The sequence below is a fragment of the Quercus robur genome, chromosome 2 (assembly GCF_932294415.1).
Source record: "Quercus robur chromosome 2, dhQueRobu3.1, whole genome shotgun sequence".
NCBI classification, from domain to species: Eukaryota; Viridiplantae; Streptophyta; class Magnoliopsida; order Fagales; family Fagaceae; genus Quercus; species Quercus robur.
This window is the reverse complement of record NC_065535.1, coordinates 23,673,362-23,686,819: the sequence shown is the minus strand read 5'-3', so window position 1 is coordinate 23,686,819 and position 13,458 is coordinate 23,673,362. Positions and strand designations below refer to the sequence as shown.

Below are 13,458 nucleotides of genomic sequence, written 5' to 3'. Positions count from 1 at the left end.
CGATCCTATCCCTCAACTGATGAACGTTGGCAACTGGTTTACCAGTGAGAGATTTCCTTAAGCCATGCTCGGTGGGGAGACCGCTTTTGAATGTGCTGATAGCAACATTATCATGGTTGTCATCTAATTCGTTATATACCTCCCAATATCTATTCGAATATGCTTTCAGGGTCTCTCCCTCGTGCATGGATAAGGACAATAGCGAACTGAGGGGTCGAGGGACTCTGGTATTTGTAATAAAGCGGGAGCAGAAAGCCTGAGTGAGCTGCTTGTACGAGCCTATGGAATTTGTCTTCAGGCTATTGAACCACCTCATCGCCATTGGTCCTAAGATGGATGGGAAGACTTTGCACATCAGGGCTTCATTTTATGAATAGATAGCCATTTTTTGGTTGAACTGACTAACGTGCTCTACCGGATCTGCTCGGCCATTATAGACGGCGAACGCTGGTTGGTTGAAGCGTCGAGGCAGCTTAGCCCCTTCGATTCTATACATGAAAGGTGACCTTGAAATCTAGTCTAGCGCCCTCTTCATAGCATCATTTCCCGAACCCTTGCTAGATGGGCTCTCATACTTCCGTACAGGGCGTGGTTCTCTTTCGTAAGAAAATGTTTCACTTGGGGGGGTCCTTGACCTCCGTCGATAACTCGCATCCTCCCCATTAGAGGACTCACCTGAGCTAAAGGGAGATCGTTTTCGCTGCACACGTCGTAACTTCCTCTTCAGGTCATCTATCTCTCGCTGCATGGCCTGATGACTATTTCGCCTCTGGGATACGTGACTACCTATCTGGGTGTGACTCTGGCTCGTTTGGATAGTATGCACACTTCCCTCACGATTCCCTCTGCCGCCTGGGTTGGCAGGGTTATTTTGCCTCTGGGACTCAATGGGTTGTGTCTGTTGGGAGTTAGCCTAGTGAGGATTCTCCTGGTATGGACCTAGTTCCGCCATGCTCGACCGTTGTGCTAGCTGATACCCTAGTTCTTCCCACAGACAACGCCAATTGTAGGGACACGATTTTCGTTAACCCAGTCCTGGACGATCAGGCCCTGGCCTAAGAAGTCCCACACAATGAAGTTTGTAGAGTATGGGCTGAAGAACTCGGTTCCAGTTGGCTCAGACGGTTCGTTGCATGTCCTTAGTGGATGTAGAAACGTAAATCAAGAAAATGGATGTCAAAGTGGAAGTTTTATTCATGGACATGCTTTCATACAATGACTTCTTGCGTTTCTCCCTTCTCTCCTTCCCCTTTTTTCCGTCCCCCTTTATGGGGGACTCTTACATATGATATAGGCCTCTTTTATCATCTGGGCCCTACACTTGTTGATCATCCAAACCCCCACTTGAGCACCTGTCTCATCAGACGCCCTTACCAGTTCTTTGTGAGTTGCAGTGACCAAGGTAACACTGTTCAGGGGTCTTCTCTTCATTAATGCGGCCAGGAAAGTAGTTGTGGTACATTTAATGTGGTGGTGACAGCCTTTGCTGGGATATTTTGAGCCTTCTTTCTTTTTACGTGTTTGGAGTGAGGGCTACAGTAACTGGGATGCATCATTGATCTGGACTTTGGAATGTCCGAGGAGGAGTTACACCTCGACCGTGTTTTCTTCGCCCCAGTTGGCTTGGGCAGGGATTATGGGCCGCGACGTCTCCTCGGACGGGCCCAAGGCCCAACCAACTTGTTATTCTGGGGCGGTCCCCACGTGTAATTGTAATTTTTTTTTTTAATTGTACTGTGCATATGCATGAATTATACACTGGTTAATAATAAAAGTAAACTATAAATCTTAAGATAGTGTTGGAACAATTTCACACATAAATAAGGCCATATATAAGCCGAGCTTAACCAAATATTAATAATTTATATTTGTTTATTTAATTTTATTTTGAATATGACTTAAGCTCGAGCTTTTTACCAAATTAGATTATATGTTTAAGTTTAATCCATTTTCATACCGAACAAACTTGAACATGTTCATGAATTAACCTTTTTTTTTGTGCTAAATTATTCTTTTCCCATATATAATAAATAATATGCTTAAATTTTTGTTTTAATCCTTTATAAATCTACGTTAATATTTAATAACTAATTAATAGTTAAAGTTATATAATTTAAGTTAGATTCATCAGTATTTTATTGTTAAAAATTATAATCATATATAATTTTTATTAAAAATAGACTATTTAGATTATTAATAAATTATAAATAATAATTAATATTTATGGACTTATAATTTACAAATTTGTATAATTCAATCTTATGAAAAAAAATTAATAATAATAAAAAGAGAGGGGATGTGGGGGAGCTATTTGGGGTTTGGGTTGTGACTTGTGAAGTGGAGCACTGGTTCATAATTCTCACCACAACTTAAAATGAAAGTGGAGGAAGCCAATTTTGAAAAAGCCTTCCCTCTCTGTCCTACATGCAAGCAAAACCCTTTTCAAGGTCGAAAGAAAATTAGAAAACGTGATCTCCATTTTATAATATGAGAACCAATAAAGCTTTGGTAATCATATAAAAAATATGTTGTCAAATGACAACATAGCACCACGATTTGTCGAGCATTGATTGCCAAGTGAATCTTTCAATTGTTTGCCACTTTTTGCATGTAGATGTCTAACAAATCTCTACAAGAAAACAAATGAAATGACATAATTAATATGGCATGTGTACCACATAATTTCTTCTAATTTGAAATCTGGGTAAGATTGCTACACTTTGCTCTACTGCTAGAAAAACAGCAAGCTGAGATATTGAAATTACTTAAGTAGTGGATCGAAGATAAAGTTATTGCTTATTATGGTTTACTTCAGGGATAGAGTTAGAACTTTGAGTTGGGGGCGGTTTTATTGTTGGCTGTATGTGGCGATTTCAACCTCTGATTCTGTTACTTAGCTGTTGAGATTTTTTTTTTTTTTTTTTTTTTGTAGGTAAGAACAAAATTATTTTTGTTTTGAATTTTTTAAAGGGCAGGGTTATTTATTTTGGATAAAATCAGTTAATTAAGCTTAATTTTGTTTTTATTTTTACTGGTAATTTTTGTTGTTGAGCTCTTTTTTTTTTTTAGCTTGTATATTTTGTTTTAGATTTTGGATCTATAAATTTTTTTATGGTCACTAAAATGAGGAAAATGCTAAAACTACAAGTTTTTTTATAAATTACTAATGTAATAAGTGGTTATTGGTAAGTAAAAAAAAAATGATGTGAGTGGTGTGCCTATATGCGAAGCAATAAAAATTTGCCACAAAAAAAAATTTGTAAAAATGTTATAAAAATGTTTGTGAGTATAGCATTACTCTTAAAAGAATCAATGATATTGTTAAAGGATACAAAATGTAATTTTATAGAACAAAATTGCTAAAATTAGTACACATATATATAATAATATATTTTTAAAAAAAATCGGGGGGGGGGGGGGGGGGGGGAGGGAGGGGGGGGGGGGAGTCTAAGGGTGGTTCTGTCCCTGGTTAACTTGATCTGGATAACTCATATTTATCATGTGTGAACTGAGAGATATTATAAGTGCCTTAGGGTTGAATTTAGCAGCTAAGAAATTATTTACAAGCTCATCCCAAACTATATAAAAGGATGAGAAAATTATTAGGTACTTTCAAAATATAATGACATGGTATTTTTTGAGTAAGGTGACATGATATACATTCTTCTCACATAAATGTGGTAGATCTCATCATTAATTTGATTAGTAAAATCTATTATCTATTATTATGTGAGAAAATTGAGTACCATGTTGATGACTTCACGTCTTTTGAGATCGAATCAATCTTTTGAATTCCATTTTGTTCTTTTTATTCCATTCCATGATAATTGTTCTTCATTATTAGGTGAAGCAATGGCAAAGCGATAAAATTTTTCAAAGAAGGCCAAGCTAAATATATAATAAAAATTAAATCCAAAGAATTACGCGCACGTGCACACACACACATATATTATATTCATTTATTGCTTATATATGAAGAATGTTTGTAATTTTGATTTAACATATGCTATTTTCTTACATAGACAATAATATTTACATCAAGTAAGTCTTTACATCTTTGCCCCAAAAAAAAAAGGAATTCTTGACATGTCTAAGAATATACAAATCAATTTAATAAAGAATAAAACATAATTAAATTATATTACATATGGTATACATTATATACATTTTGATTTAAATGAGTTATGTGAGGTATAAGAGCAATTAAAGGGAATAAAAATGCATTAGTTAACTATATAAATGCATTACATGTTATTAGTAAAAATCTTAAGAGAATTATTTAAATTTATGTCCATAAATATATATATATATATATATATATATATATATATACACACACTCGTGTGTATTACCCAAAATACAAGAAGTAGGGAAGATTTTTAAAAAGTTAAAGGTGCCATGGTCCCCTAGTCCCACCTTCTTTCGCCCTTGAGGCGAAAGACAACAATCAGTTTTTTCTATAAACAATGTTTGAATCTTACCTCTTTTATTCAACAATACTAAACTTTACTAATTAATCTAATTAGAAATTAAAAACCCAAATATTTTACTTGTATACATAACGAAAATCTTGAAACGGTATCTGACACACATCAATACCGAAATATTCCTCTTGAGTAGCTTGTCTAGAGAACGGTTTTCAAAACGAAATTCAAATCTTTGCATTGAATCTCACTTACTGGTCGGTGGGAGTGTGAATGGCTGAATGGTGTATTTCGACTTCGAGTGAAGTGAAGTGAGACAGAGAGGATCACCCCCGACCTAGCCACACCTCAGCCCTATGGGACTTATATTTATATAAAATAAAGATTTGCAAACGTGCACATATCTGAAGGGCAGTCTAGTCATACAGATAGAGTAGTTGCAAGAAAATGACCATATAAGAAGGGTAGTTTAGTCATATGGTTACTAGTAAGAAAATGACCTTGTGTTTTGGAATTTCTAGCTTTTATGTTTTATGTGCCCTGTTCCTGTAGCTGTAGGGGTTTTTGGTGAAGTAGTATGAACAAGAACAAGAACAAACAAAAGAAAAAGAGGTGAGAGAAAAGTTGTGGGAAGCCTAGCTAAGCTAGCTCAAATCAAAGACTGAAAAGATATAAAGCCCATATGGTTTTAGGTTGGTTCCACACCAGGTTGGTACAAAAACTCAAAAAGCTTAAACCCCACTTTGCCTTTTCAGCTCCTATATTCTCTCTCTCTCACTATATATGTTTGTTTTTTAATCAGATCTTTTACATACACGCCACTTTCATTATCTCATTGGCCTTGTGAATATTTCAATTTCTGGTTTTTTTTTTTTTTTTTTTTAGTTTTAATGGTTATCTGTCATTCATCAAAATATACTTCTAAAAGTAAAATGCTTTTGTGTTTGTATGTAAGTTAGAAGTATAGATAAAATTTTGTTTTTTTAATTATATGGGATATTATTCTTGGGTTTTTTTGTTTTGGGTGAAGTGCTTACTTTACTTACTGTCTACAGAATAGATTCCCTCACTCTGTGCATTGCAAACTAATAGCTTTGTTAGTTTGTTTTTCTGCATTGGTGTGCTGTGGATTCTTTGCACATAAAACTCCATGCCTTTTGGGCCACTTTATTTTATCTCTGCCCCTTTTTTGGGTGCCTTTCCCTTTCCATTAGTTTTTTAATAGATTTTAGATGGTGTAGAAGTAGAACTGGTGTAAACAACAACAGTTGATGCAGATTGATTGATGGGTTTTATTTCCATTTTCACCCTCCCATTTGGGTATAAGTAGAGGTGGTCAAGGTTGATTGTCTTCATTGCAGGAGCTTATCTTAACCATTGCAACAAGTGGCTTGCACTGTGCAAACATTTGAGTGATAAAGAATAATGAGCAACACTAGCTCCAGTATAGGTTCTGGTCAGTTTTCTTCACCTGCTAATGTGTACCTATGAATCAAACATGTTTGTTAGTTTTAACTTTGTTGCTCCAATGTCTCAGTTAGTGGAACTGCTACGAGGACATTTGAGTTTGGAAGGACCCATGTGGTCAGGCCCAAAGGGAGGCACCAGGCTACTATAGTTTGGCTACATGGCCTCGGTGATAAGGGCTCAAGGTATTAAAGTTGGTTCTATATTGAAATCTATCCTTGCTCACAGTATCAATTATGCAATAATGGTTTTGAGATGGTCCTTCTCTTTACTAGTTTCCAATTTTTTATATTTTTTTTCTTCTTGGTTGAGGAAACACTTAGTGTGTTATAAGTTGTTTAATAAGTGGATTTGAAAGTCATACATGTACTTGAATTATGGCTTGTCATTTCAACGTTATACATGTGGTATTACTATCAGGCTTTAGCTCATTAATGCTTCTTTGAACGTGCATGGATCAATACTTATGAGATTCAAATTTTTGAGATTTAATAATCATCTATATGAATATATTTATTCCATGCTTTTTAGTAGCATCTGGTTTGAGTCATCCATTTTTTAATAGTGGCGGACTTGTATTGTACTAAAATCAAAGGGAGTAAGAGAATGTCAATGTCTTGTCCTGTTATGCTGAAGAAAGTTTGTTGTTTTATTAAGTTTTTGAGTTCAATTTTCCTTTTTAGAAGATTCTCGTTCTGATTGATTTGATGGGGGAGTGTATGGTGCCATCAACTTAAAAAAATGTCTAGCTGTCGTTTTCTTCTGTTGTCTCTTTTTGATTCTAAGCTATGCAGGGAAGCCTTGAATCCAAAAACTATATATGCCATAGCCTAGAACGGGGACCACTTCTTCACTAGCTTGGTTGTCCTTTTAAACTTACATAAATATATTATTCATTAATGGTATGTATAATTCTAATGCTTAAGTAAATAATTCTTAAATTTCTAAAATATGTTGAAACCAGATTGACCCGAAGCATTTATATTGGCATATATTCTGATTTATAACATTTTTTGTTAAGGCTTGTTCTCAACTTTGTAAGTGGTCCCATGGTTAGATAGTTAATATGATTTTATTGGGTGTTTATTAGATGCTTGTATGGCTTTCAAATTTCTCGAGATGTTCTGGAAATGCTCTTATCAATTGAATTTTATCATTTTGTTGTTCTATCAAGTATGTTACCAGTTGAGATGAAGGTAGCCAATAGTGGCTAAGGTGAATTTTCTATCTTTGCTTTGTTTTGCAGCTGGTCCCAGCTCTTGGAAACCCTTCCTCTTTCAAATGTAAGAAATAAGTATGCTTTTTCAATTTTTTTAGTAGTTTCTCAACGTATGCAAATGAAACATGCATAGCAGCCCTAATTCTTTGAACATCTAGAAGAGTGCTAATTATTTGTTTCTATTCAAATTAATGTTTTAGATAAAATGGATTTGCCCCACTGCTCCTACTCGGCCAGTACGATTATTTGGTGGATTTCCTTGCACTGCTTGTAAGATCTACAGCTTTAGAAACCTCATTTTTTTTCTTATGATAAAACAAACCATTAAATTCTTGCTGATTGCAAATTTCATTATTCCATCAGTGTGTGCCAAAAAATTGGTTATCCAGTAACTTATGTTAGTTGTGTCTCAAGAATTTTATGTCTGATTCAGTTCCCTTTTCTAGTTGCAACTCTAAATACTACAATTTAAAGTGCTTTGGTGATTTATATCAGGGTTTGACGTAGGAGATTTTTCAGAAGACGCCCCTGATGATTTGGAGGGATTAGATGCTTCAGCAGCACATGTTGCCAACCTATTGTCAACAGAGCCTGCTGATAGTAGGTTTCTCCTTTAAATCCTCACTTGCTTTGAATGCTCTCTTCTTTTAGTTATATCAAGTAAACATAAAGGATTTTAAGGAGGTATGTATGTATGTATGTATGCATGTATAATATTTTATGTATTCAGTAGACTGGAAAAACAAAGAGTCTGAAGTTTGGGAGAACTATGTGAAAAATTCATTCACTTTCTCCCCTTATAGTGTAAGAAAGTCAAGTTCAAATTACTTTTATCTTTTTATTATTTTATCATTTTATCACCTGGTTCCCCACAGTTTTATAGCAGTATATCAGTGACCTTATTTGTCTAATTTTTCATTTATCAGCATTTGCGCGAGTCATGCATTAATAATAAATTGTGATTATGCTCCTTAGTTTTCTGCTTTCAGGTGTTAATCTATGAGTTCATGTCATTTTTTAGTGGCATTGAAATACATTAGCAGTGTTTTTACTCTATGAATCTTACTCTATGACTTCCTTAGTTGTTTGGCTACACTTCTTTGTCCAGATAGTACTAAAATTTGTAAAGATATATTTGGATGTGGTGATTTAGGGAATATAAATTGAAGCCTAGCATGCTACAAGAGTGCAGAAAGTTTCTTGTTTGTGATTCATGTGTAATTCATTTACTTTTGGTATATTTATGTCTTTTTCTCCCCAAGGGTTTTTCTCTTCTAAAATTTATAACAAGGCATAATCTTCAATAAAAATTAAGTTTTTAGCTATTACAAGATACTTCAACCACTTTATCATTTTCAACCTTTTCCACTGTTCTTATTGTTGTGTGTTCTAGCCCTGTCCTCTATAATTTGAGAGGCCTATGAAAATGTTACTTTGTCTGTCAAGGTTGTCCAGATAGGTGAAAGCTACAGGGTTACTGTTGTATCCTTCAGTCTGTCACCAATTAAAAGAAAATAATCCTTCAGTCTTTTACTATAATATTTCAACATAATATTTAGACTAGGGGCAAAACAGTTATTTAATATGTGACAATTTGAGGGAGGGTAGGTGTGCAATCACAAACCTTTCAGGTGAGTTCCTGGATGGAAAGAAGGGTAGGGGTGGGTTTCAGTGTATTTGTACCCTTTTTATAAATAAAAAAATAAAAAAATTTGGGGGATAAATACTGGGTTGGTTTGTACTTCTGAGAAGCACATAGATTGGAGCTGAGTATTGCTATATAAACTTTGGGATTGATTGGGTCATGCCAAGTTCGGTTGCAGATTTACTTTGTTGTTGGCACCATGGGCTTGGGAAATACAATTCCGATATTTGGAATTTGGTACCAGGCTGTTTGATGTGAACTATTTGGACTGAATGTAATCAGTGTTCTTTTGAGGATATCGAGAAATCAATGGCCCAATTGTTAGATTTGTGCCAGCAAACTCTCTTCGATTGGTCTCGGTGTTGGGATTTTTTCGGATTGTTCTACTATTATTGATTTTCTTTTGTCTCTTAGAATAGGATTTTGATTCCTTTATTTCTTTTTGTTGCTATGTTGTTCTTTGTTCACTACCATGAACTCTGTTTATCTTTTATTCTTTTCTATTAATAATATTACTTTGTTACCTATAAAAAAAAAAAGTCTTGTTATCATATCCATGGCTGACCTCAAAAAATTTAGGACTAAGGCTCTGTTGTTGTTATATTACTACTACTCAAGCTTATGTAATTTTATCATTACTGGACAGTCAAACTTGGTGTTGGGGGCTTCAGTATGGGTGCTGCAACTGCGCTCTATTCTGCTATATGCCTTGTTTCAGGAAATTATGGGAATGGAAACCTTTATCCTGTCAATCTAAGCGCAATTGTTGGTCTAAGTGGCTGGCTCCCATGTTCAAGGTTTGGCTTCTATCATATATATGTACACTGAAAACACGTAACACACCAAGACACCAGCTTGTAAACTCAATCATCCACGTGCTCTTTTTTTAGAAAGCAATATATTCAGTGTATCAGCTAATGTTTTCTAGGAACTTGAGGAACCGAATGGAGGGATCACATGAGGCAGCAAGGCGTGCAGCATCATTACCCATTTTTCTCTGCCATGGCCTAGGTATACATATTCATCTATCAGATTTCTGTAATATGGTTTCAATTCATTTTTGAATCAGAATTTTTTTATACTATTTTTTGTTAATTTATGGTAATGGAAACATTTAAGCTAGCCATTCCTACCATTTATAATCATGTTGAGGAGCCACCAAGCTGCTGAGACACTTATTTTGATAATGTAAACGATCAGTTTCAACCTTTTAAAGTTGTGACTTGTTAATGTGCTTAGGGGTCAATCTCAGATTCAAATACTAAAAATAATCAATCTTTATAATGGAACTGTTTCTGTATTGGGGGGGGTGGTGGGGGGGGGGGGGGGGGGAATACATTCTCTCTCTCCTCTCTCTTTCTAATAGACCTGCAGATATAGATGCAGACAAGTATGCACAGATGCATGTGCATGTACCTTTATTGGAGCTTTCATTTTAAAGTCATATTGTTGAGTTATCACGAATGTCTTGTTGCCAGTTTTTTCACTCAGTAATCCATCTGAATGTCTTCATCTAGATAAATTTCTTGATGTATCTTGATTGTGCAAAATTATGTTCCATATGTCTTGGTCTTCATCAAGCAAAATTTCTTGATATACCTTGACCATACAGTTCAGCATATGTATTTTGGCTTTTGTCAAATTTTAACATGTAATTTGAGTATGGCATTGTTTTTCCTCAAAGCACGTCAAGCGACACTAATAAAGAAATAAGAGGGGATGGGGGGTCATAATCACAGTGGTTTTATTTAGTTAAGTCCACCCAATATGAGAGAAAATTGCAACTTAAATATACATGACAACTTAGTCAACCTGGCTTTATTGGCACTCGTGATAATTGATATATAGAATGTTTCTAGTATTGGGCTCCCATACATTCAGAAACGGTTCTAGCGTTTCCATTGTAAAAAGTTTCTGACTAAAATAATTTTCTTAATTGACCTGTGGGGATGGAATAGATTGTCTTGACCTGTCATGTAGTTAATTCTAGGTTTGGTAAAGATAAATCTGTGTAGTAGACATCTAATTCTCTATATTTTTTGAATCATGCTTTCATTTGTTGATTGATAAAAGATGCTTCTTGGGTTGAACTGCTATTTTCAAAGGACTCCTGACCCTTAGAATTATCAAAAGAATTATAGGAAAGATCTTAGTTGGGAAAAAACCGAAAGTGAATTGGTCTCATATAAATCAAGATATTTTATTTTTGTGCTGCAGGTGATGAGGTGGTTGCATATGAACATGGGAAGAGATCAGCGGAGAACTTAAGTTCTGCTGGATTTCGAAATCTTACATTTAGAACTTACAATGGGTATTTAAACACCTTTAGAAAAGACTACAATTTTTTTCTTTCAATATTTAGTCTCTTTTTTTAGCTATCCTCCTCCCCCACAAAAAGAAAAAAGAGCTAAAGTCTCCTTGTTCAATGTTGCATGCAGGTTAGGTCACTATACAATCCCTGAAGAAACTGATGAAGTTTGTAATTGGCTGACTGCGACTTTGGGGCTTGATGGATCCCAGTCATACTAGAGGGGCAAGCTGGAGGCTAAGCATACAAAATAAGGGTTCAAAGTGGTACTTAGAATAGATGGAGTTTATCATATGATTAATTAGTGGAAAGGCTGAGTTCCTATTCCTATGTGATCTCTCTTAAATAAAAATTTTAACCAAGTCTCTTTGTATTTGGTTTGTTGGTCACTAAAGGTTGTGTTGTTTTTATTATATTATTATTATTTTCTTTTGTTGTAATTGTTAGGTAGGGAGTGGGGGGTTCTTTCCGGAGAATTAAAAAAAAAAAAAGAGTAAAGAGAGGAACAGGGGAGGGATACTGGAGGGAGGTTGGGTCTATATGAATCTCTGTCATGGAAATTTTGTTTTATTTTTTATTTTTAAATAATTATGAAAAACTCATAGTATCTTTGAGATTTTGCATAGAATTGATGTATTTTGAAATGCAGAATGAATACTAGAAATTATGGGATGCAGTTGAGCTATTCTAAACTTGTTGCCGTTCAATCGTAGCTCAGGGAAACCAGAGTCTCAAGCTCAGGTTGTATTCTACCTAAGCTGTTGCCACCCAGCTCAAATAGCTTTGTCCCAAATTTCCCAGGTTCCAAGAGTAAGAGTAATCTCTAAAATTTTGGATTGCCCAGGTGCCAATTTAAAACTTGAAACGCCAATAGTTTAAAGCTCACCATTAGTTTAAATCTCCATGGTTTGACGTATGAGGAATGGTAAACCCAAAAGGATACCAAGGTCAATAAGGTAGATGATTCAAAGTTAACGGAATGGTATAAGAATTGACCATTCAAAGACAAAGCTGGACGTTTCAAGCTTGAGTAGGTCCAGAGGGGTTAACAAGTGGATCAAGCCACAAGACAACCTGGTATATTTAAACTCAACTGTGACATTGTTGTTGGCAAGGACTACTCGTGCTTGTGGTTATTGCCAGGGATTGGAGAGAGACCTTAGTGTTCGCTTTTACAAAAAAGGCTTACACCAGTGTCCCTGTCCAAGCAGAAGTAATGGCTATACTTTGGACAGTGTTGCTAGCAAAAGACCATAATTTGGTGGAGATTGAAGTTGAGAGCAAATCAAAATCCTGTATCGAAGCGCTAGTCCTTCGATCATTGGTGAATTCACAGCATTATAGTTGAAGCAAAATGTTTCTCCTTGGGCTTCCCTCCTTGTTCCTTCAATTGGGTGAGAAGGTAAACTAATAGAGACCCCTGCAAGTTTTCTTGATTATCAAACCGAAAATTTTATTATTTGTAAGAACCAAAATGGTCATAAAATTTTGATGTGCAATCCAGGTGAGGCTTGTTTTAATAACTTTTGCTCAAGCAAGTGGTAATACTGATACAGTTGGTTGAAGAATGATGAAGACGTAGTCTGGAATCTTTGACAGTTGATATCACGCTTCCAAGAACGATTAGGAGAGAAACAATTCTTTATTTTTATATTGATTCTTTCTTTCTGTATATCTGAATGGCGAACCATTTGCAAGGAATCCACTTGCCTTTGAATTTATTATAAATATAATGAATAAACTAGATTTGAGACTTCACGAATTGATCACTACGAGATCTTAAAGAAAAACTAGGGATCATGTATTGTATATTGCTTTTAAACTATCAGAACTAAGAATTATTACACAAATTTATAGGGATAATAAAACCACAACTCAGATTGCCTTTGAAATTCGTAAGAAAGAAACATAATATTCATATATGTATATGGAGTGAACATAACTAATAATACAAGTATTAACCAGCTCTAAGAGATCATGTGAAAATCATCAAAATATGAAATTAATATTATTACATAATTTTTTCACCAAGTATTAAGGATCTTACAACATTACTTACAATGCTACCAAGTTTGTGCCACAATGCCCCTAAGCTTGTATCCCAAGTGATCCAGGAACTGAAAGTATACAAATCTCCAATGCTTGTTCAATAGCAAAGGACCTAAAACAACCCAAAACCCAACCACAAATCCAAGTGTCATGCTCACGTAAAACCAATCAACTTCAAGTCCGCCATTATCTTTGCCCCCTTTGTTTTCAATGTTGGGTGTTACATCATTTATAGTACAATCAATCAATCAATATAAATAAGTAGAGACCTCATGCGAGAAAGCATGAGGTTCTACCATGTGGCACATTCTATAAAGAGAATTGAAACACTCTTAAACCATATCAG

General features: G+C 35.1%; 1 protein-coding gene across 2 annotated transcripts; it reads left to right on the top strand.

Moving 5' to 3' along the window:
- Positions 1-4,982: 4,982 nt before the first annotated feature.
- LOC126712968 (uncharacterized) lies at positions 4,983-11,735 on the top strand. Of its 2 annotated transcripts, none has more exons than XM_050412525.1 (10): positions 4,983-5,132; positions 5,786-5,880; positions 5,962-6,076; positions 7,138-7,174; positions 7,311-7,380; positions 7,606-7,710; positions 9,402-9,552; positions 9,684-9,766; positions 10,973-11,066; positions 11,194-11,735. In XM_050412525.1, exons 2-10 carry the CDS (start codon positions 5,850-5,852, stop codon positions 11,282-11,284), a joined length of 777 nt encoding a protein of 258 aa, XP_050268482.1. In that variant the 5' UTR covers positions 4,983-5,132; positions 5,786-5,849; the 3' UTR covers positions 11,285-11,735. The 2 variants fall into 2 exon arrangements, with proteins under 2 accessions (XP_050268482.1, XP_050268481.1); XM_050412524.1 differs by having other exon boundaries at positions 4,987-5,130; positions 5,783-5,880.
- Positions 11,736-13,458: the final 1,723 nt, after the last annotated feature.

Bases quoted from the DNA above. Each gene is read 5' to 3' on its own strand.
- LOC126712968 (XM_050412525.1), top strand. From the start codon at position 5,850: ATGAGCAACACTAGCTCCAGTATAGGTTCTG. The intron at 9,767-10,972 runs GTATACATATTC...TTTGTGCTGCAG, and splicing joins TTTTCTCTGCCATGGCCTAG to GTGATGAGGTGGTTGCATAT. The intron at 11,067-11,193 runs GTATTTAAACAC...TGTTGCATGCAG, and splicing joins ACATTTAGAACTTACAATGG to GTTAGGTCACTATACAATCC.